We start from the raw sequence: 24,728 nt of genomic DNA, 5'->3' as shown, positions 1-24,728 counted from the left end.
CTGAATGAAACTTCTGCCCCATTTTTTAATGTTGATTATTCTATATACTACGTTTTCTGATTTATTAAAAAAAAATTAATTTGTTTGGTCACATAAAAAAGGCAAACTAGAAAATTAGACTTTTTTTTCTTCTTTTACATCTGTAACATAATACTGAGCTGAAAATTCAAATTAAGACATAAGCAGGATTAATCTATATTCTAATAATTTATTAAATTATAATTTATTAAATTATAATCACACTGTTTTACTCTTAGCCATTAAAAGACCTTCAACTGCTATTTGAATCTCACTTAACTTGTATTGCAGTCAACAGTCTTTTCAGTGATTTTAGCAGCACTGAATTAAGGTCCTCTCTCTTATTTTAGTAATTTTGAGCTATTTTATGTTTTTGATGTAGAATGAATACTTGTATGAGCTCTCTAGAAATATCATATCAGTGAAGATTAAAACAGAAAAAAATTACCTTCACTTCAAACTCTTCTGACTTCTGTGTAAGCTCAATTAGAGTGGCATAAAGTAAGACAAGGTTAAGCAGAGTATCTCCCTTGAGACTGTACCTGTAAAAGAGTTTTACTGGACCATTAACATTTAATATGCACATGTAATAATTCCAAAAGATTTGATACATGACTCAATAAATGTCCATTTCATTTCCAGGATTTTAGAATACTAGTACAGTTGGAGCATTAATATTTGTGAGAGGAAAATTAGGATGCATTAAGGGACTCAGTGCTGAAGGATGGACTGTGAGGAAGAAAATGGAGTCAGCCCACAACAAAGCAAGTCCAGCCTGAAGCAAAAGGTCTGCAGATCAGAGACACTGGAGAGAAAACATACAGAGAGGAATGGTGATGCATGGGAAAATTAACACTTGCTTATAGAAAAAAAGAGATAATAAAGGAATGCTTATGAACTATATCAACAAAAGGCGTGCTTCCATAGCAAAAGAACTACGGATGCATAGGAAGAACACTTGCAGAATGTTTCCCTGTTGCAAATGATACACAGTGATGCTAACACAGTAATTCATAACTGTGCATTTGTAGGGGTTAATTTACTTCAAAGTTACAAAGAATAATTCCTCTGCTTCATATCCTTAGTCTCATGAAAATTCTGGACCTCCTGATTTGGAATACACCTTGCATTAGTAATGCCTGTTATTTTATAACAACCATTTCTTTATCTCTCTTGTAAGACTAAAAATATCCTAACAAATAAAAAACATACTTGCTAACTTTTTTGGGGTCTCCAGTGATAAGTACTACTTTTGTCATGTCACTGAGTTTTTCAGTAGGACCATGGCAACACTGTAACTGAGTGAAAAGTCCAAAGCTCTCTAGAAGTATGAATTCAGAATATTCATATTGTTCTAAGAAGAAATGTTTTCCTACAGGGAAGTTCAAAGTGTATCAACTGGTTCAAGTAAGCAGCTTCCTTTACTGATAAGTTTGTTTTAAAAATACCAAGATAACAAAAAGAATTTCATAACTTACTCTAAACTCAATCTCTCTCTGGAATAGAAAACAATCCAACAGCATGTGTATTGGAGTGATAATGCCATCAGCCTCGATACTAAAGTGTCACAGGAATTCTCATTATTAAGTTCTTCCACATTCTACCACAGAATTTAAATGAAAAGTAAAAAGCAAATAAATACACTACCATGGCTGTCCCAAGCTTGTAATGTGCATTGCTATATTATGGAGAAGTTAGATGAAACATAAATACAGCTAAATAATGTAAGCATTAAGGACACAGATGGGATTGGGAGAATTAGCTAGCATTCCCAACTTTTATTTTGTTTGACCCTTAAAAAGCTGATTTACTGCTTCATGGCCCTTCTTTCTTTCTGTAAAAAGGAAACACTGCCACTGACTTTTTTGGGATGTTAAGATTTTTGTAAACTTTAATAATGCAAAATACTAATATAAACCTCTGAAGTACTTAACCTATACAAATCATATTATACCTACACTAATTATATAAAGTACACCATCACTAATTTCAATAGCATGTAGGAATGTCTGTGTTGTGCTTGCAATACTAATTGATTATTTTATTATTTATATGTCTTTCAGAAGCAGTTCTTCTACATGAAAAGCAATGTCTTCCTTCATACCAGAATTTAAGTAGTATGTTATTGTTTAAACCATTATTTTTTAACAGTAGGACAAATTACTCTCTAGACTAATTCGGATAACAATCTGAAATGGGAGGAATTAACATGCACACTGGTGAGAGATTATAGCCACAAATACATTTAACTGGTCATTACAAAATTTCTTTATACAACCCTATTGTCATGTATGCATCCTTTAACTGCATTTAATACAATCAAATCACAGGTCAAAAGTTACACTTCTGTGAAGAAATGGAGAACATTTCAAACTAGTCAAACTAGCACAGACAGACTTTTGGACTTAATGAATTTGGAAATAATTTGTGATGTGAAACAATGCATGGATTATATATGATTATGAGGAAGAAAAGCTGTGCTAGAAGCCTGCACATATAGCTTAGAAGTGACCCAACACATAACAAAAATTGCACACAGTAGTTTCATTTTGTACCTGCAAAAAGATAGCAGTACATTCATCTATTGTCAACACCACATATCGATCTATACTTCCAAAGAGCCTTAAGGAGTAACTACTGGTTCTTTCCACAAAGGTAATGTTGTATCTGAAGATTTAAAATTATTTTATTAAAACTCAGTCAAGTGAAATAATATATTTTTCTTAAAGGAAATCAGTAACATATACCTCTTAATACAATTTTTTAACTTAGACACTTAACAGTCTTTTCATACATTGATCTTTCTCAAATGGTCAGTTCACTTTAAGACACAAACAATGTACACCAATGTAGCAGTGATTTAATGAAATATTACTGGATTAATTCAATTAGGTTGCTAACTGCATCAAATATGACCATGTACAGCCTTTGAGTTTACAAAAAAAAAAGACGTAATACAGAAACTCAGATAGATAAATCAAGATATGTACTTAGAAACTCCTTTTTACTACATTTGTATATTTAATTTCTTTTCTTCCTTTCATGATGGTGCAGCACAGGGAAAGCAAACTGAGTGAAAACTCCCTGACTGCCATTGGTATGATCCTAAATTTTTCTGAGTGACTGAGAGCTGTCAGCAGCACAGCCTCCTGTTATGTTTCATTAGGAAACACAGGAGACCTGAATCTTAATCTGCCAGCATGAAAAAGCAAATTATTACTTTTTGTGAAACAGTATTGCTCTTTGCTCACCTATTTAACTACTCTGTCAGTGCTACAAAGAGTAAAAGTACCAAACAGCATTCCTAGCTATTTAGCTTATGGCCAGGCTGAATGGAGAATATGAACAAGTCAGAGTTTAAAAGCATGTCAGATCATATGTTCAAATTTTAAATGTCAAAGATATATATATTTTTCCCCCTACTGAACTGTAATTAGACACAGCTCAAAAATGACTCCACAGCTGACTCATGGATACAGCAAAGATCAAAACTGGCATGTCTCTGCAACAATGTGGTGAAATCAACCACCCATATCTCTGTCACTATGTTTAAGAGATACTGCTGCTCTGGTGCCTTGTCCTTTCTTTCTTTTTTTACTTTCCCCTCACATGAGAAAAGGTACCTTTATCAGGTATTTATAACTGTGGAAGCAAAATTCAAGAAAATTATGTAAAAGTAAATAATGCAGAAGTACAATGATTGACAACCATGACAATTTTTGTACAGGTTACAGAGTATTGAAAATTAAGTGAATATTGGATCTGAATTTTAGGAATAAATTAGCCTTGTTTTGAACTTAGCCTCTCCCAAAGGCTGTTAAGCATCAGAAAATGAGATGTTTTATTTTTGTCCATTTTGCTTTTTTAGCATAGATCCAGTAGTTAAGAAGCAAAAAAAATTCAACAGCAATTTTTATGAAGAATTAAATATAAAGTCTTCCAAGCACCAAGAAGCACTAAAGTAAAATGTTTTAGATAATATTACAATTTTCAGGGAAAAGTAGGAAATTAAAAGAGTTGTTTTTATTAAAAGTACCAGTTCATTATAACAATAAACAAATTAAATAATTTCATTCTGGTTGACATCTGTGTGAATCTCCAAAATTAAGCTATCAGCTTTAGCAGAAAAGCTATCTTCTTACATCTTAAAATGCTAGTAGTGTAATTGCAGAAATGTATCTGATAGCCAAGTAGATGGCTAATACATGACACAGTGGGACAAGATACATGTCCTGGAAACTGAAAAATAAATAGTCAATATGATTAAATAGGTGATTTTCACTCACTTGCATTCAAAAAGCTGAAGAATATCTGGCATATTAAGAAGCCCTTCAGTTGTCAGAAATACATATGGAATCTGCACTTCCAGAAGAAAAGAATCGCTGTGATTCCCTAAAACATTTTGTATATGTAAGATAATAGTTTCCTGAGCAAAAAACTAAAGATACATTTAGATATTTAAATAGACATAACTTTTAAAACAAAGCTTTTATTCATCCCCAATAAAGTGATTCCATCATAGGTTTTTTTCCCCCCCACCGAAATTAAACTCTTCTGAATCTCTTTGAAATTAGGCTTTCATCCAGATTTCTTTAGAACTACAACATTCCCTTAGGATGAGGAAGGGTGGACACAGCTTGTAGTAACTGTAAACAACCTATGACCTTGGCACAGCTGCCTTATAAACCATCATGTACTACTACATCTTGGCCAAAACTAGGCTTACACTTGAATAAAAACACCTTCCTATCTTGCTGCATAGATAAACCAGCTCTGTTTACTTAGCAGTAGCCTTCATAACTTATTACTCATTCTCTTCCACAGGCACATCAATGTAGCATTTTAGGGAACAGAAAATGTTTTCTTTCATATGCCAGCCTAACTGTTGGTTACAATTCTGGAGAGCACTTACCCATTTGTATTGTTTCAGGGAAGGTAGTTTTAAAAGTCATGTAAGCAACATTCAGATTTTTGCACAGATTTTTCCAGCAAGAATCTTCAGAATAATCATATTCCATTACTAATGAGAAGTGGGACCAAGGGAAGTCAGCTCCAATTTGCTGATTATGTACAATAATGCAGGAATATCTACTAAGGCTTAAAAAATTCAACAAAATATTAATAAAGTTAAGTTCAGGAAAAAGTACCCTCAGAACAAAATAAACTAAATTTTACTTTGATAAATTATGACTGTTTAAAGTGAAGAATATTTTTTACAAAAAAAAATTTACCCTTCCCTTACCTAAAACTCTAACTTCTTTAAAAATCAATTAAAAAATTAAAAGCTGTAGTTCTCCCATTCTAGTCATCTTCTTGAACTATTCATATTTTCCCATAATGTCATAATTTTTCAATTTTACCCTTATGCCCCTTTACCACCTTTTTCTAAAACATGCAAAAAATTATATTTCTCTGATCAAGTTTCTCTAAAACATGCAAGACAAAATAAAAGGTTAGAAATATGCCATTTTTTGTTCTCTAAAAGAACCTTTGAGCCTCACTAAGCATTTTGCTAGAGTGTGGACAAAATAAAAATGAAGGTGTAGGTATATACTCCGTAAACTTTACTCCAGACTGGAAAGTCCCATGAAATGAACAAAGGTAACTTAAGTTTCACTGACCTTAGTCCTGACTAGAGAGTCTGTTCTCAAAAATCAAGAATTTTACTTACTTGTTTATGATATCTTTACAAGCTAAAAGAGTTCCTTTTTTCTCAGAATTCAAATCCACAGCTTTTAAACCTGCTTAAAAAGAATGAAACCCTTGATGAAATAAATGAGCCTCTGTGAGTATGAATCAATGCACAGCAGTAAGCAGCAAATGCGGAACAACATAGGTTATTGAAATTTTACGTATTACATTGTCTTTTGTGATGAAGTTCCATACAATTTCAGTTTGTATTGTACCATTGGGTATAATGATTTGAAAACTTCTGTCTTGGAACCCAAGGAAGAAGTAATGAAAAAAGGTTTCACGTCTCACAAACTCACAACTCTACTACCTTAAAATGAAAAATTAAATGCTAATGCAAAAGGAAGCACCTTTGCCCCTTTATAAGTTAAATTTCTTTACACCTTCTATACATTTTAAATTTTACAAGTATAACTGGAAGATGTATCTAAGAAGGAATGTTGGTATAACACAAGTGTCTCTCTTCAGAAGTGTAGTTAGCTGGATTGATCTGGGTTTGCAATCAAGCCTTAAGATCTTAAAACAAATAAAACACTTTTCATTAAATATTATTATTAGTAAAAGCATTGTGAACATGCCTCCTCCCTTTCAAAACATTCTAAAAGACAGGCTTTCTTCTTTTAAAAGCACAGGAAATTTAGCTTTATTTTTAAAGGCAAAAGAACAATTACAGTACATGACACTTGATAAGGTTCCTGCAAGAAGGATTTATGAAAATGGATTTTAAAAAACAATATGAAAGAAATCTGTGGCTTGCTCTAAACATAAGTACAGGCTCAAATAACAATTTTCCTGAAACACGTTTGGTTTACCAGCTGAATTTGTGACACTGAACAAGCTTGTGCAAAAATTACTCAAAGGTAAAATGTCGAACAGATGAAAGCATTGCTTGTATCAGTGGGGAGATGGGATATTGGAAACAGTATTTTTTTACCTTGAGTTCAACAGATCACTAGAGCTTATGCTGACATATTTAACAAATTAGCAAACCAGATGAGCGAAATAAGGAAAAGTATGATCTATAACTAACTACTCATTCAAGGTTTTATGCTGGGGAGTTTAGTTAGGACTTCTAAATTCTAATTGCTCTTAAATAACTTGCAAGGAAGAAAGCTTGTGACCAATCAGCTAAAAAGAATGAAACAATCTGATCAAGACAACAGATGCAAATGTAATTAGACAATGGGCTGTCCACAGCTCTTTTGTGTTCTGTTAAAGAAATTTTTGACTTGACAGATGAACTAACATTCTGCTGCAAAAGAAAACATTATATCAGAACCTTTAACGAGGAGAAAATAAAACTAAAAGACAGAAAAAATGGCTGATGGAAGAGTTAGGAAACATTAAACAGTGAGACAAATACATAGAAAGGTTTCCGATGAGGAGAAAAGGAAGAAACACCTTCACGAAGCTTTCAAAGAGGAATGCAGCAAACCACAGAATAACAGCCATTTTTTCTTTTAAAAATACATATTAAAATAATTATTTACCATCTACTCTAGATAACGGGTGAATGAGGGCTGCTTTTTCTCTTTCCGAGTCCATTCTTATAATGATTAGTATCTGTAAGAAGACAAGTAGAAGAAACTCCAGTAATAATAAAAAAATTATTCTTTCAGCCTGCATACATCTTTCTTTCTCCTTTGCACAGAAAGCATGAGACTGATTAAACAGGTGATTAAATAGAAACCTTGGAGCTTTCCAGAACGACAACCATAGAATACCTTAAGTTGGAAGGGACCCGTAAGGATCATTGAGTCCAAATCCCTGCTCCTCAAAGCACTACCTAAAACAAAGCCATATGACTAAAAGCATTGTCCAAATGCTTCTTGAACTTGGACAGGCTTGGTGCTCTGACCACTTCCCTAGGAGTCTGTTACAGGGGATACCACTCTCCCAGTGAAGAACCTTTTACCTAATGTCCAATTTGAACTTCCTCTGAAGCAGCTTCATTCCAGTTCCTCATGTCCTATTGCTGGTCATGAGAGGGAGGAGATCAGCACCTCCTCCTCCACTGCCCCCCTTGAAGAAGGTGTAGACTGCGATGGGGTCACCCTTCAGCCTTTTCTTCCCCAGGCTGAATGAGCCAAGTGACCTCAGCTGCTCCTTCTAAGTCTTGCCCTTGAGGCCTTTCACTGTCTTGGTCATCCTCCTCTGGACACACAAAACACACAAGTTTGATGTCCTCCTTATATTGTGATGCCCAAAATTGCCACAATATTCAAGGTGAGGCCGCCCCAGCGCAGAGCAGAGTGGGACAATCCTCTCCCTCAACCAGCTGGTGATGCTTTGCCTGATGCCCCCTCAGACATGGTTGGCCCTTCCGGCTGCCAGGGTGCTGCTGACTCAGATTCAACTTGCCATAGACTTGGATGCCTGAGTCTCTTTCCATAGGGCTGCATTCCAGCCTCTCCTCTACCATTTTGTATGTATAACCAGCATTGCCCCATTCCTGGTGGAGAATCTGGCACTTGCTCTTGTTATATTTCATACAACTGATGATTGTCTAGCTCTCTAGTCTATCCTGATTTTTCTGTAAAGCCTATCTGCCATCAAGGGAGTTCACAGCTCCCCCTAATTTCATATCATCGGTAAACTCAATTCATGTACTTTTGATTCCTGCATCTAGACCATATATTAACATATATAAGAGCACTGGTCCTAAAACTGAGCCCTGGGGAACCCCACTGGTCACTGGCCTTCAAATAAAAGGTTATATATAATTTTCAGTAACTGATGTGACTCAATATACTTACCAGGGAAACAAAACCACCTGCAGTGACATGAAGTCCTGGCAATGTTAAAATTCATATGCATGTTATCTCAGGCATACAACAAGGGGAGATTTGATCCAACAGAAACCTGCAGTGCTCCTGACAGAGGTCTTAAAATTTATATTACCCTAATTTAACAGATAGTATGAATTGGAAAGGTAATTATTAGACTTTTTTTTCCCCATAAACCAGCTCTTGTTAAAAGATGGTGTTATAAATATTCACACAGTCTGGAACAGTTTTGTTTGCTTAGAGAAATTGGTTACATTGCTAACCTTAACACTGTGTTTCTCTCCATAACTTTTCATCCAATTTAACATTTCACACTGAAGAGCTGTTATTTTGGGATTTGTTTCATGCTTTTTCTGGCTGCTGTACTGTACGATCTTCAACTGCCTCCAGATGTTATTCAAACAGGATTCTAAGATGTTTTTATAGATATCCTTTGCCTTGGACAAATAACCTGTCAGTAAAGCAACAAAAGAAGCAATTGCAGCAACAAAAGATAATTGTCAAGCATGGTGCTTAATCTGCACATCAATTTAAAATCTATATGAAGGGTATCTGGCCCAAAAGCAGATGAAAATTCAATGGCTTGCCAAAATGGAGGGATAATATTTCCAGTAAGCAGGTATGTAAATGGATTTTGTAAAACTGCCAATACTTTCTCTAGTATCCATAGACCATATGACTTCAGCTAGAATTATTCAATATGACATTCTATGGCTGCAGAAGCAGGCAGCAGCACTGTTATATTTAACTAATCTACATAGTTTATACTAAATAACAACAGTATTTCTGCCATCACTGTCCAAAGCTTCACTTGTCCTGTGTGTTTACCGCTCTTCAAACTATCACAACTAGTTCTCAACTCTGAATGGTGTCTTCTGTATACAATTGGTGAACAATGATGGGGTTATTCGAAAATGCATACATCTGAGGTAACTGTGTGATGAATTGCACAGCACAGCACAAAACCACAAGAAGACCTGTACTGAAGACTATAGGGCCTACTCAGAACCAGGCTCCATTTTTCTAAGTTTTTTCCCAGATCTTTTTTACTTGTACAGTTTCCTGTGTCAGCTGTTGCTGGGGTTTGGAAACACAGGTGCTTTGTAATTCTGAAATATCATCTAGGAGTGCTTCTGCTACAATAAACTGCTCATTTGTTTTCCTTCCACCCTCTTACGTTGTTTATAGTAATTGTAGAAAATAACTTTGCTTGGGATTTTATTTATTTACGCATTCTGTTTTTATTTCCTACTCTTCTACTGCTAGAAATATTTAAGGAAATGCAAAATAATTTATTTTCCCTACAGTTTCACTTATGGCAAATGTTTTCCATTTTACATCAATTTTAAGGAAATACTGTCCATTAAGGAATTCAGACCGAGTGAAGTTAAATGCTCTGTACCACCTTTACTGCTATAAAGACAGAGGGAGCCTGACTTTCCTAAAGGCGTTCATAAATGCTGACTTCAGCTCTTTATTGATCTATTTTGATAGAGGTATCTGATAATTCACAATGCACAACTATGACAATTTGAAAAGCTCAGCATTATCATTTCAGGCATTAAACTGGATTACAATGGATTTTCATATTCCAAATCTGAATAGCATAGGACCAGAAAAGCTCAAAAAAAAGCTGTGTAAGTTAAGTTATAACTTCAAACTCCATACCTTATGATACATTAGATAATATTTCAGATTTTGCTTAAAATGCCCTCATATTTAAATACCTAATTTCCAAGGAGCCTAAGAATATTTTTAGATGGAAAGTGCTCCAGACTCACATAAGACAGATTGTAAATAAAAAGGGACCTGCCATTTTTGCATATTTCTCAGTTTCACACAGAGATTGCAATGAGAATTTGTCATTCTGAGATACAACACATAATATATGTAGAAATTCATAAGAATGTTTCTTTGACAAACTAACGGAATAACATAAACAGAGGTATATTAGTCATGAACAGAGTGTACACAGTGATGGCAAGGAATCACAGCTACAAACATGAAGGACAGACTGCAGAACACACACACAGAGCTTTGGGCTTCCGGGTATCATTATCTACTACCGAAAACAAACCTAGTGCTGTGTCGAAGCCGCATGACAATAGCAGATCTCGAACTGTCACCAGCAGATGTACCAGAGCAGCATGTCTGAACAGCATGATCTCCTTCTCATCTATTTTACCTTTACAAATAGAAGACTGAGGTGTGGTTGTGGTCTGTGTAAAATTTCAGAAATCTCACTGTACACACATAATCAGTTTAAAAGATCCGGGTATCTCAGAAGTTTCATTAAACACACTTAAACACAGACAACCTTCAAAGCTCAGATCTGGTGAACTTGGCAAACAGCTTTTGATATAACATCTCCAATGCCATCTGATCCAGAGCAAGTGGCACACAGGGAAGTGTTTTTGAGAGGTGTGTAGGGACAGATGATGCTTGCTGGAGTAGGGGATAACAGTACCCTTGGCAGTGCCATTAAAACCACACTGCTTACTGATTTTAGTAAGGGAATCTAAATATACATGAGTACTGATACATTTCCCATCTTTTGGTCCATGATACAAACCCAGCTGTTCACATTACTATTTCCTCATCCAACTAGTGAAATCACTAAATTTTTCAACAGCACTGTAACTCCATCTACCCTGTTTTCCAAACATTTCAGAACTCTTTCCAAGAAACCAAATCAGTATGGACTTTTTTTCCTTGTCATTTCTAACATGGGCATTAGCATTTTGCATCATGCAGGTGGGATGAAATATAGCTACTAAAAGAAAAGAAACAACAAAAACACATGACAACTTTCAATTTTAAAAACTAGCATGAAAAAATATTAAGTGTTTTTTGCTGTAGAGGCAACATTTCTGAAGCATACAGAAAATATTTTAAAATTAAATTCCATTAGAGTGCTTTTTTGTATTGTAATATTGAGGTTAATAAATGCAATGTTGAACAACTAGGAGACAATATTTTGGAACTAAAAGAGGAAATCAAATACTGTAACTCTATCAGACAAACTATTAATAGTTTTATCATTAATTTATCAAGCATTTTGAACCTTGGGTCACCAATTATATCTGTATTAGTTTTAAAGAAGAAAAAAACCCAGAGATGCTTTTTAAAAGACATACCTTGTTCAAAATTATCGCATACTACTTTCTCTTGCTGTTTTAAGAAAAACCTTGTATGATCAAACTTAACACTGTCAAAGCTCCAATTTACAGAGGCAAGTACACCCAGATGCGTCAAATCTTTTAGTACAGGAATGGCTGCTTCTTCCAAGAGGCAGTATGCCTGGCACTGGCTTTCTGCATAAACAAAACATGATAGCAAAGTTTGGTTTCATAAACTATTATTGGACAAGAATAGTCCAAGGACCCAGAAAACACTAACAACACTGACTTCTTCATGAAAGCTGCAACACTGATGGAAGAAGAGTTGCTCTCCGTGGAACTTCCTGAGTGGTAGAACTAAGCCAATCTTCATGGCAGGCATCCATGCTGTTCCATGCATTTCATAAAGTGACCAAACTCCATGATGAAAAATTAGGATTTTTTACTCCTGAGACTCACACTGAAATTGTACTGCTATTCCATTGTTCTACAGCCTGCTTTTACATTGTAGTCATTTTCAAAATGATAATTTTTGTTTTGACTGCAGAAAAGCCTAATTTTTTTCCTCTGGTTGCATTAAAGGAGTCTTGCTTCAAAATTTATTAGAAAAACAGAATTAAAAAATAAGCTTATAGCTATGATTCCCGTCTCAGATGGAAACAGATGAAAATACTGCTGTACTCTTTTACTGGTTCTGTGAAAGACACTCCCATGTTTCCAGTCACAAGGAGCAGAGACTAAGCCTAATAATTTATGCATTTTTTTGAGCAGTACTATTTAATATAAAATTATATTGCAATGCTGTATAGACCCATAGAATTGTTAGGATCATCAAGTTCAACTGTTAACTCAGAACCACCATGTTCACCACTAAACCATGTGCCCAAGTGCCACAGCCACACTTTATTTGAACACTTGCAGGAATGGTGATTCCACCATTTCCCTGGGCAGGCAGTTCCAATACCTAACCATCCTTTCAATGAAGACATTTTCCCAAGATCCAATCTAAAGCTACTCTAGCACAGCTTGAGGCCATTTCCTCTGGTCCTGTCACTTGTTACCTCGGAGTTTGACCCTTATCTTCATATGGAAAAAAAAAGCATATCCAAAAATAGTATACCTGATGCTTGAATATTGACTGTGATACCATCTTCATTTTCTTGGGTTTTTTCCTCTGTTTTTACAATCTCACAAACAGAGTCATCCTCTTTGTGAACATGCGCATGCTGTTCTTCAGGTTGTAGCACTGAATTATTAAACCACAAGTGGATATTTAGACACAAATATCACAAACCCAGCTCAGTAAATAAGAAAACTGTTCAATAAATAACTCTACATGCAAAAATACTTTCAATTTAAATAGTTTCTATGACGTATGCATTTTCTCCTCATGAATTCTTTCCTGTTTTCATGCGCTTACACAGTATGGGAAAAACATTGAGACACAAAAGGAGATTAGGCCCTATCTGCCTTCACAGCCCAAGAAGTCAGGCATTATCAAGACAGTCTTCCTTAGGGCAGAGAAACAGAGCCGGGAAAATTAAGGTGCTGGTCCTACAGCTCTATAATACAGATTCATAAGAAAGATCATATGCCTCTATATGGGGAAAAAACACATATGAGAGGAAAGACACCGCTGACCACAAGGAGCTCAAATTATGAAAAATACCTCAGAAAAGATTAGATACTGTAAGCCATCCACAAAAAACATGGAAGATGCAAATAGTAAAAAAAAAAGAAAAAGGAAAATAATTTTCTACCATCTTCCAGCTATCTTTTGCAACTTGTTAATATTTCTAAGTGGCTGTCCCCTCTTTCTGATAAATACCAATGCATGAGCTACAACTTCTGACCACAAAGCTCCTTCTGACAGTTCTATATCTTTATTTCTGAGAGGAGTTCTTATTGAATAGTTCTCTCCTAAATATTACTGATTTTTTTCTATTTATGAATGTCACTTTTCTCAGAAAACAAACTGATCATACAGAAACAGAAGGAAAAGAAAAAATGAATTTTTATTCTAGGTAACTTAAAAAAACTTTTCTCATTTTGAAAAGCTATAAGGGGTTCCAAACTGAATCACTGAACTGTTTCTACTACTTCCCTCCTCTATATTTTCTCAAGTAAATATTAAACACAATGATATCTTTAAAGAATAAGCCAAACAACAGAGAGCCCTACAAGAAGTGCTGGCATTTCTACTTTTCAGTTAGATTTAGACTGACCCATAATAAAAGCTTTTCATTATTACAAAAGTATGCGATAATTTATATAATTTCTACATCAATGTGGTAAGACCCACACATTTTAATGGATTCTCTATATGTCAGAAATAACTGCCACACTGGGGTCTTGCCTGTACATATTCTAGTCTGCATTTAATCTACTTAAACCTCCACAAACCTATTCCTGAATGTAACATAGCTTATCTTTCAGTACATTTGGATTCCTTTTTAAGCGATGCAGTTCTGGTCATAGTTCACTAGATGGTAGCATAAAACTTCAGTTCAGGTACTTTGGTCTACTTGTAAAATTTGTTGTTTTCTGAGGCCATGAAATGTTTTATGCATCTCTACCAATGTCAGTAACAGATGATTTTTACCAAGAAATAATTTTCACCACAAGATTACATAAGCTTTCAATTAACTCTATTCTATAGAAATTATTGCTGAAAGCTTTTATGTAACAATTTTTTTTTTTTTTTAATGCTGGGACATGTAACTAAAACACAGATAAAAGTTCTTGATAAAATTCTGCCATACAAGCCCAAAAAATCTTGAGAAATATTCTTTTCAAAATATACTTTTATCCTGAAAATTGAATCTGGAAATATGTCTCTGCTGACTACTATTTCATGACACAGACATTTCTTTCTAAAACAAATAAGGAAATTCTTCCACTTCTTTTCTTTCTCTGTTGTTTTGCATTTCTGCAATGCTGAACACATAGCCTGAGATTCTTTCCTAAGCATTGTCATCAACAACAACAGGGCTACCAACAACTTTCTGTTTTTCCTAATACCTGTTCCGCTTCATTGTTTGATGGGGTTTGCACCAAGGTAACTGGCTCAAATGAACAACTCTTGTTCATTGTCTAGGTTATGTTGGTTCTATAGAAGTAAGAGTACTGATTTACTATTTGGTAACTACAATGAATTTGATAACTATTTCTTCTCCAGAGAGGTTTGGAGATCTGATTCAGAACATATGGACAGAGGAGATCATCTGAAGTACCAGTTAGAGTTCATCAGAACTGTAATAAACTCATATGTTTATTTTACGTAATACCACTTCCACCACTAAAAAACCAACCCATTCCAAAAACAAAGCACCACTCCAGCTAAACCAACCAACCAAAATCCCCTAAGATATCTAAAGGAAAAAAACCAACAGGTAAGATACTTAGAGGAAAAATCAGCTTCAACTAAGACCAGAAAAATGTCACCATTTACTTCAAAGGATACATCTACTAGGATGAACTTGCAACTATTGTAAGTGGTAAAACAGCAAAGAATTAAATGTGGAAAAAATGGCAGCATAAACTGGGTCACATACCTTTTTCAGGTCTATCTACATAATTTTTTTCCTCTCTTTGTCTGAGTGTATGTTTGGATCTCATCATGATAAAGTTGTTCAGATCAGAATCATCGTTGTCCCATTTTGTAGCAAGGGCAGATGATGCAGGCTTTTCAATACAGGATGAGCTGTGTACTTTAGATGATACACCTTTACAGCTGACTGATTCAGATGGTTTGGGAGTTTTCTTTTCTTGGTTTAAGAAACAAATTTCCTCTTCTACCTCAATCTTCCTGTTGTTTCCTCCAGTAAGTTCTCCCCCAGATGTATCTGAGCTGTGAATTTCGGCAGATGACACAGCACGCATAGGCAGGGCAAAATACTGCCTTTGAGTCTGCAGTGACAAGTCAGGATTTACTACTTTGTCCATCTGATGTCTTTCAGCAGAAAGTAGCTCTTGGTTTATCACAGAATTTTCTTCAAGCCATTCTGAAAAATAAAATTTAATTTATTCACTGCAATATAGACCTTTTTCTCTTCTCTCTTCTGGCTAGAGTTAATGACTTTGGATGGTTTATAGAAAAAGCATTTTTTAAAATTTCTTCTTTCTGTCTTCTCAGATCATTAAAATCCACTTTTAGAAAACTTGCACTGACTAGTCCAAAGCAAAAATGCACAATATTGAGACACAGAAGGCCATGCTATTGTTTGAAGAAGTTTTCACCATGGTGTTTACTGATGTTAGATTTCTAGAAAGTGGAATGCAGTATCTTTCATTAGAAAGAAAAGTTACCGGATTTTTTTTTTTTAGAGGGAAAAAAAGAAGTAATGAATGCAATCTGCTCCCTCTGGAGATATGCTTCAATAGAACTGCAATTTTTTGCATTATGGGTCTACATCCATCTCAAACGCAGTAGCTAAACACTTAAAAATATGTAAAAAGCAGTTACTTGGAACTGTTCTTTCATGAGAAGTGTCTATTTGTTTCACAATATATCATGTTACTGTCAGTCCTTGGAATGCTACAACCACAACTGATGCTTTGCAGTCCAGCCATAGTTATATAACAAAATCTGAATAAGGTTTTGCATTTTTCGTTGCAGTTTGATTATAATTATGCAAAATGGCCCATGAGAAGTTCTGAAGTTATGAGGTGTTCAAATTTGAAACCATTGTCAGCACAAAAAAACCCTCTGTAGCATCACAAAATAAACAGTTTTCATTGTAACACACACTGGCTTCTGCAGACAGGACAATGTGAGTATCTGCTTTATTAAAATATTCCAATGCAAAACTACTATTTGTTAAGAAATTCTCCTGTATGAACCTATTTTATTAGAAAATAGTATGGCTGGTGGCGGCTACTCTTCACCTGCACGGTAATAAATTTGTGTACTTAAACGTTTTTGTTCCTACAATTTGTTTTAAGTTTGTGAAAGTACACCTTAATTACAGTAGTGTTGCTACTTCATTTTGCTGTAAAACATTTTAGTCTCAAAAATAAGAAATATTTCATTTACTTTGTTCTTGGAGATATGTAACTGTCACTGCCTGATTCTCTGATTAAGTATCTATCTTTGCTTTTCTATCACTTTTTTTAAAAAAAAGAAGGTACTTACTTTCTAACTGATATGATGTAAATTGTGTGAATTTTTCTATTTCTGTAGGAATTAAACTGTTTGCATTACTGTCATCCATATTTAATTGCTCCAAAATTTCTGTGGCTGCTGGATTTAAACCCAAATTAAGCCACCAGCCCTTCTCTAGAGAGCTAAGTATTGATGCTTCTGTCTCAACAGGTAGCATTTCTTGCAGTTCTGTCAGTGAATGATGCTGAGGCACAAGGTTAACAGTCTGATGCTCTACAAAACCCAGAAATAACGTATAATATTAATAATCTAGAAACATGAAACAGAATGTAATTTTGTAAATAAAAGCTCCCAAGTATTGTGACCTACTATATATATCCATATATCCATTTTTTATACTTCCATTTGTAACTCAGTGTCCATGAACAGATTTAAGAGTAAAGCAGCTGACATTATCAGAGCAAGAGTACTTTTTACTTACCACGTCTATGAGTAAGGTCACGTGGGGATTTAAATTTTTTTCAGATCTAATAATGTGTAGCTGCATTATTAAAATTACAAATTACCTTGTGCGGAGGTCGCCGCTGGAATAAAGACCTTCACAACTTTTCTGGGTGCAGCTGGTAAGGTGATTTTATTATAAAAGTAGCGGGGCAACTGAACGGCTTAAAGGCAGGAACAAAAGAGCACTACACAAAATGGCTCCAGCCTTAAATAACATGGGTAAGGAAGGCACTAGAACAGAAGGTGGGGTTTAGGCGGAGGATGCAAATTACAACCAATCATACGAGGTAGGGGCTGAACATAACCTCATATGGCACTGCGTCAAATATCAACCAATGAAAGGACAGAACATACATACAGTGCAGTACAATACAAAAACTTATATGCAAAACCTACGATTTCCTTATTAATTACACATTTTTATACCACCACAGTCTTGTTCATTATGTGTGGGTTTACTTATCCTGCTTACAAAGACTTAGCAGAATCCTTACCTGAAAAAAAATGAACTGCAGTAGTAAGGAGCATACCGTACATTATTTTCAACTGTACAAATGAATTCAACAACATAACAAGTCATTATACATAACTTAATCCTGAGACTTGTAAAATGAAGCAAATAAAATGAAAGAATAATGGTAATTCATATTCTGGTGCTGTCATAAATACCCTGCAGCTTATTTTGGTTTTGTGTATTTTGCTTCCTAACACAAACTCTGCTTTTGTGAATTTATAACATTATTTTCCATTAACCATCCTCTTCTATTGATTAATACACTTTTATAAACATTATTTAAGGGAAAATAATACACAGGAAAGAGTTCAATAGATTAACAAATTTCTACCAAACTATTACTACCAGTTATTGTATATAATTAGCAGTAGTGAGCTGAACACTCTCATAATAAAATAAAACTCTTATTTCATTCAAATTACCTCCACAGAAGGGTACATGACATACTGACTTCTTTGTAGCCATACTGTAACTTTTTACATGCACTAAAAGAATCAGATAATCCGAACTTCAGAGGCTTACATTAACTGGACAATTTTCAATGGCTCAAACAAAACATGTGCTCTGTAACATAACATTATCTTTTCTGCTGCATTTCTCTGTGTACATGGAACTTGTTAACATCAATTAGAAATCCTTACCGACAAGCAAAAGAGAGCTCATATTATCCCGATACTTCTCTGATTGCCATACCAAAGAGTCTAAGTATTCCCTAGAGGGCCCTGTAACCAAAATACTACAAAGAACATAAAAAAAGACTTGTAGTTATGAAGTTTAACAGGATTATGTGTTGAATTTTGATGTATGTAAAACTGCCTTTTAAAGATCTACTTTGTCTTTAAATTTTCAGTTAATTCATTCATTCTCACGTTCATCAAAATGTTTGTTCTTGTCCATACAGAGGAAACAGTAAAGAGTGAGAGGACCCATCAAGGCTGGTTCATGAACTAAAATGGCACAGAGTGAGAATTCCATCTAGAGTGTGGTTCCCGCTCCAAGGGGATATTTAAATTCTCTGTGCATTATGTGAGAAAGATAGCAAGGCAAAAAAATTCTAGTCTCAAAAACAAGATGAGAAGGAAAAGATGAAGCAATCCTAATCCTGTGTCAGGATGAAAAGGCCCAAACCCCATTACTGGAGGATATCCCCAAAACACAGACAATACTTTCTTCCTGTATCTCTTCTGGAGATTTTGAAGGTGATACTTGTGCAATGTATGTATTTTCCACATTTATAAATGTATACATACACACATATACACACTTGCTAAATACATAAGTATTTACTGTTGCCTACTTCAAAAGGGAGACTGCATTTTCAGGTTATTAAATCCCCCTAGATAAAGAGGTCTACAGAGGCGACTGTCATTTCCTTTTTCAAGCTCCCCTGAAAAGCCACGGATACAGCCTGTGCATTCAATCACTCTTTCACACAAAACACAGTATATATGCAGGTCAAACAACATAAGTATTGATTCATAATGTTCTATTCATAATAGACTAAAGTTATTTTTTTAATTATTTTTAGGATGTACGATTTAGAGGATTTATGATAGAATTTGTCACTACCAAAGTTTCATTACCTGTTACCAGAGAGAGGAAGAAGTTCTTCCTGAAGTCCTCTGCACAGAAAATTAACCCATGAGCTTTGTTGTCTGCATGGAGGAGTTAAAGGCACTTCCATTTCATCTTTCAAATATGGAATATATTCAGCTAGAAATTACATAATGCCCCAGCCAAAACAAAAATAAAAAATCAAAATCACAAAGCTACCTTTGAATGAAATACACATGCTTACGAATTTTATACTAGTGGAATTTTGTATTAAACTACAAAATATTTTCATAGGACAATCCAGTGTTTAAGCTCTATGCCCCAAATACTTCACATCCAATTTCCAGACAGTTTGGGGATAACAATGCATAGATTACATTTCTTTAATGTAATTCTGGCTGCATACTCTTCACATGTAAGATGATTTTTATAATTAAATCATCAGGTACCATGGCTGAGGTCTTGATATTAGGCATTCATGCCTGTTGGCCTTCTTAGATTCTTCCCCCATAAATGAAGTTAATTAGATGGGAGAGAGACTTTGGCTAATGTTATAGTGGCTGTGAGACACAGATGACTGGACTCAGGAACTTCAAAAACAGTCAGGATTTTAAAGACAAAATTACTCTTTCAAGCAGAATTAGTACGATCACTGAAATGAAATACCACATCGGTTTTTTTAAAGCAGTATCTAAACAAACCTGGCATGTTAAAAGTTCCCTGCAAGTTACTTTTAACTTTTTTTTTTTTTTTCAATCGTATCACATGTGGACATATTAATGGATTATTTATTGGTTTTTATTCAAATCAAATTAGGAATTTGCAACTGCACTGATTTTAGTGTTATTTCATAAAAACTTGTGGTTTACATGAGTGTCCTAGAATTCTTCTCTCTGGCATTCTTCTAAGCAGAAAGCAGAGGTAAGAAAAAACACAGTTGTTCTATGGTCTGTGAAAACTGTCAGAAAAATTTTAAGTAAACCAGTGTCTCTGTAAGGAAAAACATTTGTAACAAATTCCCTATTCATTCTGACAGGCAGCAAGCAGATGCAATCCTCATACACACGTTGTTTGGCCAGTTGGCACACAGCAGGCTATGAATCAGTCACCTGTCCAGCTGCTTACAGCTGCTCCTTGACTGACCTAAAAAGCTGACTGTATGGCAGGAAGGGTAAGGGACAATGTTAGAAAGCCAGAGAACACAAATACCTATCAGAGAAGTAGAAAAAAAAGGTAAGAAATAGAAGTGGATACAAAAGAAAACAACATACTTCTAACCAGTATAGTTTCTTTCCTATTTACTTAGAACAAAAAAAAAGTTCTGTGAACTCTTGCTGTGAACTTCAGCTCATGAACTGTTTTTTGTGGGGATAAACAATTTAAGCACATTACTTTGAATAGGATAGGAGCTGATCTCAGGACAGCAAAAATACCTGCCATATCTAAAAAGAACAATTCTCTCTCTTTCAGCAATACTATTAATATTAATTCTTGTCTAGTTATTTTTGCCTTTAAGACTGGAATATTTTCCTCAGTTAAATTAGATAAACTCTGCTTACTCTCAGAGGTTCATTGATGACTTAGTGAACTCTCTTGTCTCTTAAGCCCTTTATCAATAAACAGATCCTATTCCTAGCAAGAGAGAAAGGCAAACGATGAAAGGTTTACAGAAAATGCCATTATATTATCATTGCTTCTTCTCTGAGTTCAAGCACACGTATTTCACTTCTGGTAGCTCATAAACAGCAAAATCAATTAGAACAAGAAGATGAAAGCTGATCGTGCCCTAACAACTTAATTTTGCCTGATGCAATGGCAGAGCCAAGGCAGCAAACTGGCAATAAAGATTAATGCGGTCACTTTCTTTAAAAAACAATTCAAAATGATTTGACTTCTTACATCAGCTCCAGTAGAACAGATAATATCCTAGAGAAGATCAAAGTCAACTCGTCAAAGTCAACTTGCGTACAGGAGGAAGGTCTCAAAATGCTCAGACCTACTACACTTAAGCTCCTCCTATTTGTCAGCCTTAGAAGTAAAGAGCAGTCAGATAGCTCATTAGACCCAGATTAGTTTATCATGCTAGGCAATAACTTCCAGATGGAAAGTAAGTTTAACTTTGTCTTGGTGGAACAACACATGCTGGGTTTGCATTGAGCTTTTATATCAGACCCTTTGAACAGAAATGATTGCTCCAACCAAAATTCCACTGCAATACAGTATAGGGAGCATGATCCTATTAGCCTGCAGAGGATAACTATCAGTTCAGTTTAAAACACATTGAAACTAAGACCATAAGGGGGTTCTTGATCTGGAGAAAACACAAGATTTCTCAAGGATTTTAGTAACTGCTGGATGGAAAACTATCAAGTGAACATGCACTGGTTACTGATAATACTGCTGTTGCCCATGGCAATAATGGATAGACTTTTTCCTGGATAGGATATACGTTAGGACGAGAAGTACATATATATTCAAGCATTGCCACTCTGCTCAGATCACATCCATTTGTAAACGTCGCTCTTTGCACAGGCTCTTCTGCATTTAATTAAAGGTGAAAAATGTCACCAGCACGGCCATTTTTCTGCCTCACTTCACCAGCCAACATTTAGCTGGGAATACAGTTGGGCTGGCAAAGAATATACATTATTTTCAAAGGTTACACCTGGAACCTGAAGAAATTTTAACTAGGGTTGGATAATTAGGTTGCGCAGTCATACACCAAACCTGCCCAGCATTGGTATGCGCTGTAAACACCGTGACTTGAGTTTTCAAGCTATTAAAGGTGGATGCATACAAAGGATTTCCAAATGCCAGTGAAGGAGAAGCAAGGATTCAATGCAAATATTCAAGACTTTCAGTTTATTTCTGTGGAAAACAGCTCTGCTGACTATATGACTTAATTTCTCGATCACACGTCATTACAGAACTGTTTGCAAACCAGAATGTCTGCACAGGAGCTTTGAACATCTAGAAGTTATTACCTCAGCACTTCTGCCTGGATTGTTCTCCACCACCCTATTTTGAAAGCATTTATATCAGACTTTAACAAACTTTCTACTGTGCTTTTTGACTCCACAAATTGATGTGAATCAATCTGTCTTGAATTTCATCCTCCCTCTCTAGGTAGATAATTTGCTAGATAAAAAAGATCCAAAAAGCCTATCAAATACAAAATTCATAGACATCACTTGCAGCCAAAAGCAACATGAGGGAACTGTAAAGTTGGTTGTGTTTAGACTATAAAGCTCTGGAAAGCAGTATGGCACTTCTACCTCCTTATAGTGCAGGTAAAAAATAGTAGATTACACAAAGAGAATGTTCTTATCTATACAGTGCATGTCCTCCTACGAACAGAATATAGGAACAATTGCTTAAAGAATTTATTTTAAATATCACCCCTTGATTTATACAGATCTTCCTACCTGACTCACAGAATTCCAGCATACTTGTGCTATTACTGGAGCAAACCTCTTGTGGAATGGGACAGTACTTGGAAATTTCTATGTTGTATGTAATTTCTGCTTTGAGATCTGAAAACAGATTTTTAAAGGTGCCATAAATTAACCATTTATTACATTTTCCTGTCAGAGCATTTTTTGCTTTCAATCTTATTATTGAACCTCCATGATATATTGTTATGAAAAATCACAGTCATGCTTAGTAACCCCAAATGCTGTAGCTGATAAAAGCAGTGCTCAGTCTTGTCCCTTAAGTGACAGAAAACCCCCACAATCTAGTATAATCACTACCTGAATTATTCCAAGCTCTTATGACTACAGTGATTTCCAGAACAATTAAGTAGCCTAAATATAGTTTGCTGGGAGTTTGTGTATGTAGATTCTTTTGCTACTAAAAAAGAATGAAAAACTCCAGTAGGTTGACATTTATGTACAAACTCCTCAAAGGCTGGATCATCATTGCAGCAGAGGCTGGGTCATTCATCTCAGAACATGGCATGTACTAAATGTATCATAAGAATGCAAATCAAACCACCCTAGTCAAATATACACTTTTAAAAGTTTTGTTCCTATTTTCAACAAGAGACTGGATTATTTCAAACTGGTGCCCTATCAGACAGAATTCAGCAGATACTCTCCACATTCAGAAGCACGAATCTTCTTTCTTTGAACTGCTTCCTGCCCACCAAAAAAAGTGGAAAAATATTAATTTTTAACTAAAAAGAACATAACAAAAGCTCAGGTAATGTTTTTTTTCTTTTAACTACACAAAATACTGCCATACAAATCAGTCCAGGATAATAACTGTCCAGCCAATAACTGTCATCAAAGTTGTATTTATCCATCACATAAAAGCATTTAGAAACATTTCTAAAATTTCTTTAAAGAAATGACTACTGTTGTTTAGAGTATTCCTGTTATCCATGGAAATATTTAACCTTTTTGCCCTCAGAAATCTGCTTTTGTGTTTACAATTACAGTGCAACAAAAGCGTTTTTTTACAGTATGATTGTACTGCATATAATCCTCTTAGGGATGTCTCTGAAAGTAAATTTAAAAACAGATAGGAAAAATTAAGACTAAATTATTATATTCATGGTAGATTTTATAGCACAAATCATGGCTCATTTACATTTGTTTCCGAGATTACAACACAACCATGGATTGAACCAAATGGCGAATAGTTTACTACCCCTTGAGGAGACATGTACTCAGAAATCTGGGTATAGAATAGTTCATACTCTCACCCAGAGGAATTCTCATTTAGTAGGCTGTGATGTAACTCAAAAGTGAACTCAATATCAAAGAGCCAAATTGTGTTAAATGTGTTCAAACGAAAGGAAAATCAGGTCAAGCATTAAGAAAACCAACCCTCACGTTCTTTGATCACTTCTTTGCACAGGTCTTCATCAGCCATAGTGTCTGAGGCTACATTTAACAACTCATTCAGTTCCAAGTATGATGGAATCTTAGCAGAATCAGATCTACCATTGCTGGGTTTGCTGAATTCTAACTCAAGAGGCAACATGAAATACTGAAAAAATATTAATCACAACAGAATGGTCAGTAAATCCCCTTTGATGTTACTGTACAGTCAAAGCTTTTTCAAAATCTTGAAATAACTTAATTCTAAACCAATTTCAGAGCTTTTAGGAGAGAAATCATATGACATTTACACAGCATACACAAAGCTTTGCTCAATACGGAGTAAATACAGTGTTATAGAATTTCAGATTGAGTGAGTGGAGTGTAGAGAGTGTGTCTGAACTTTCAGTTCCCAGTCAAGTAAAATCTTCATTTACTTTACTGAAAGTTTGTGTTTTAGAATTTTGAAAAATGAAGGAAAAAGTAGATTTGCCTTCTTTTTTATAAAAGAAGCAAAGCTGGCTCCCCAGATCCTGAAACATAGCTTGGAGTTTTCCCTTTCCCACGCATGTCATGGCTTCCTGTTCTGGCTAATTTGTATTCTTAGTGTAA

The 24,728-nt window shown here is 35.1% G+C and overlaps 1 protein-coding gene across 11 annotated transcripts in view; it reads right to left on the bottom strand.

Annotated features, from left to right (window-relative positions):
- Positions 1 to 24,728, bottom strand: part of CUNH9orf84 (chromosome unknown C9orf84 homolog) — a 45,888-nt gene that overhangs the window by 6,673 nt on the left and 14,487 nt on the right. For 2 of the 11 annotated variants that reach the window (XM_017816474.1, XM_017816483.1), the window contains 18 exons: positions 24,129 to 24,285; positions 22,716 to 22,823; positions 19,320 to 19,449; positions 18,378 to 18,472; positions 17,717 to 17,731; positions 16,749 to 16,991; positions 15,169 to 15,618; positions 12,735 to 12,860; positions 11,633 to 11,809; positions 10,573 to 10,680; positions 8,759 to 8,946; positions 7,200 to 7,272; positions 5,690 to 5,762; positions 4,931 to 5,115; positions 4,305 to 4,410; positions 2,574 to 2,685; positions 1,497 to 1,618; positions 467 to 560 (listed from right to left, as the gene is read on the bottom strand). In XM_017816474.1, the coding sequence (XP_017671963.1) occupies positions 467 to 560; positions 1,497 to 1,618; positions 2,574 to 2,685; positions 4,305 to 4,410; positions 4,931 to 5,115; positions 5,690 to 5,762; positions 7,200 to 7,272; positions 8,759 to 8,946; positions 10,573 to 10,680; positions 11,633 to 11,809; positions 12,735 to 12,860; positions 15,169 to 15,618; positions 16,749 to 16,991; positions 17,717 to 17,731; positions 18,378 to 18,472; positions 19,320 to 19,449; positions 22,716 to 22,823; positions 24,129 to 24,285 (2,562 nt within the window). The remainder of the gene's footprint in view (positions 1 to 466; positions 561 to 1,496; positions 1,619 to 2,573; positions 2,686 to 4,304; positions 4,411 to 4,930; positions 5,116 to 5,689; positions 5,763 to 7,199; positions 7,273 to 8,758; positions 8,947 to 10,572; positions 10,681 to 11,632; positions 11,810 to 12,734; positions 12,861 to 15,168; positions 15,619 to 16,748; positions 16,992 to 17,716; positions 17,732 to 18,377; positions 18,473 to 19,319; positions 19,450 to 22,715; positions 22,824 to 24,128; positions 24,286 to 24,728) is intronic. The other 9 variants (XM_017816475.1, XM_017816484.1, XM_017816477.1 and 6 more) reach the window with 9 other exon arrangements.

This window comes from Lepidothrix coronata, unplaced genomic scaffold (assembly GCF_001604755.1).
Source record: "Lepidothrix coronata isolate B3197 unplaced genomic scaffold, Lepidothrix_coronata-1.0 Scaffold55, whole genome shotgun sequence".
NCBI lineage: Eukaryota > Metazoa > Chordata > Aves > Passeriformes > Pipridae > Lepidothrix > Lepidothrix coronata.
Note: the sequence above shows the minus strand (reverse complement) of the source record. Positions and strands in the feature narration are given on the sequence as shown.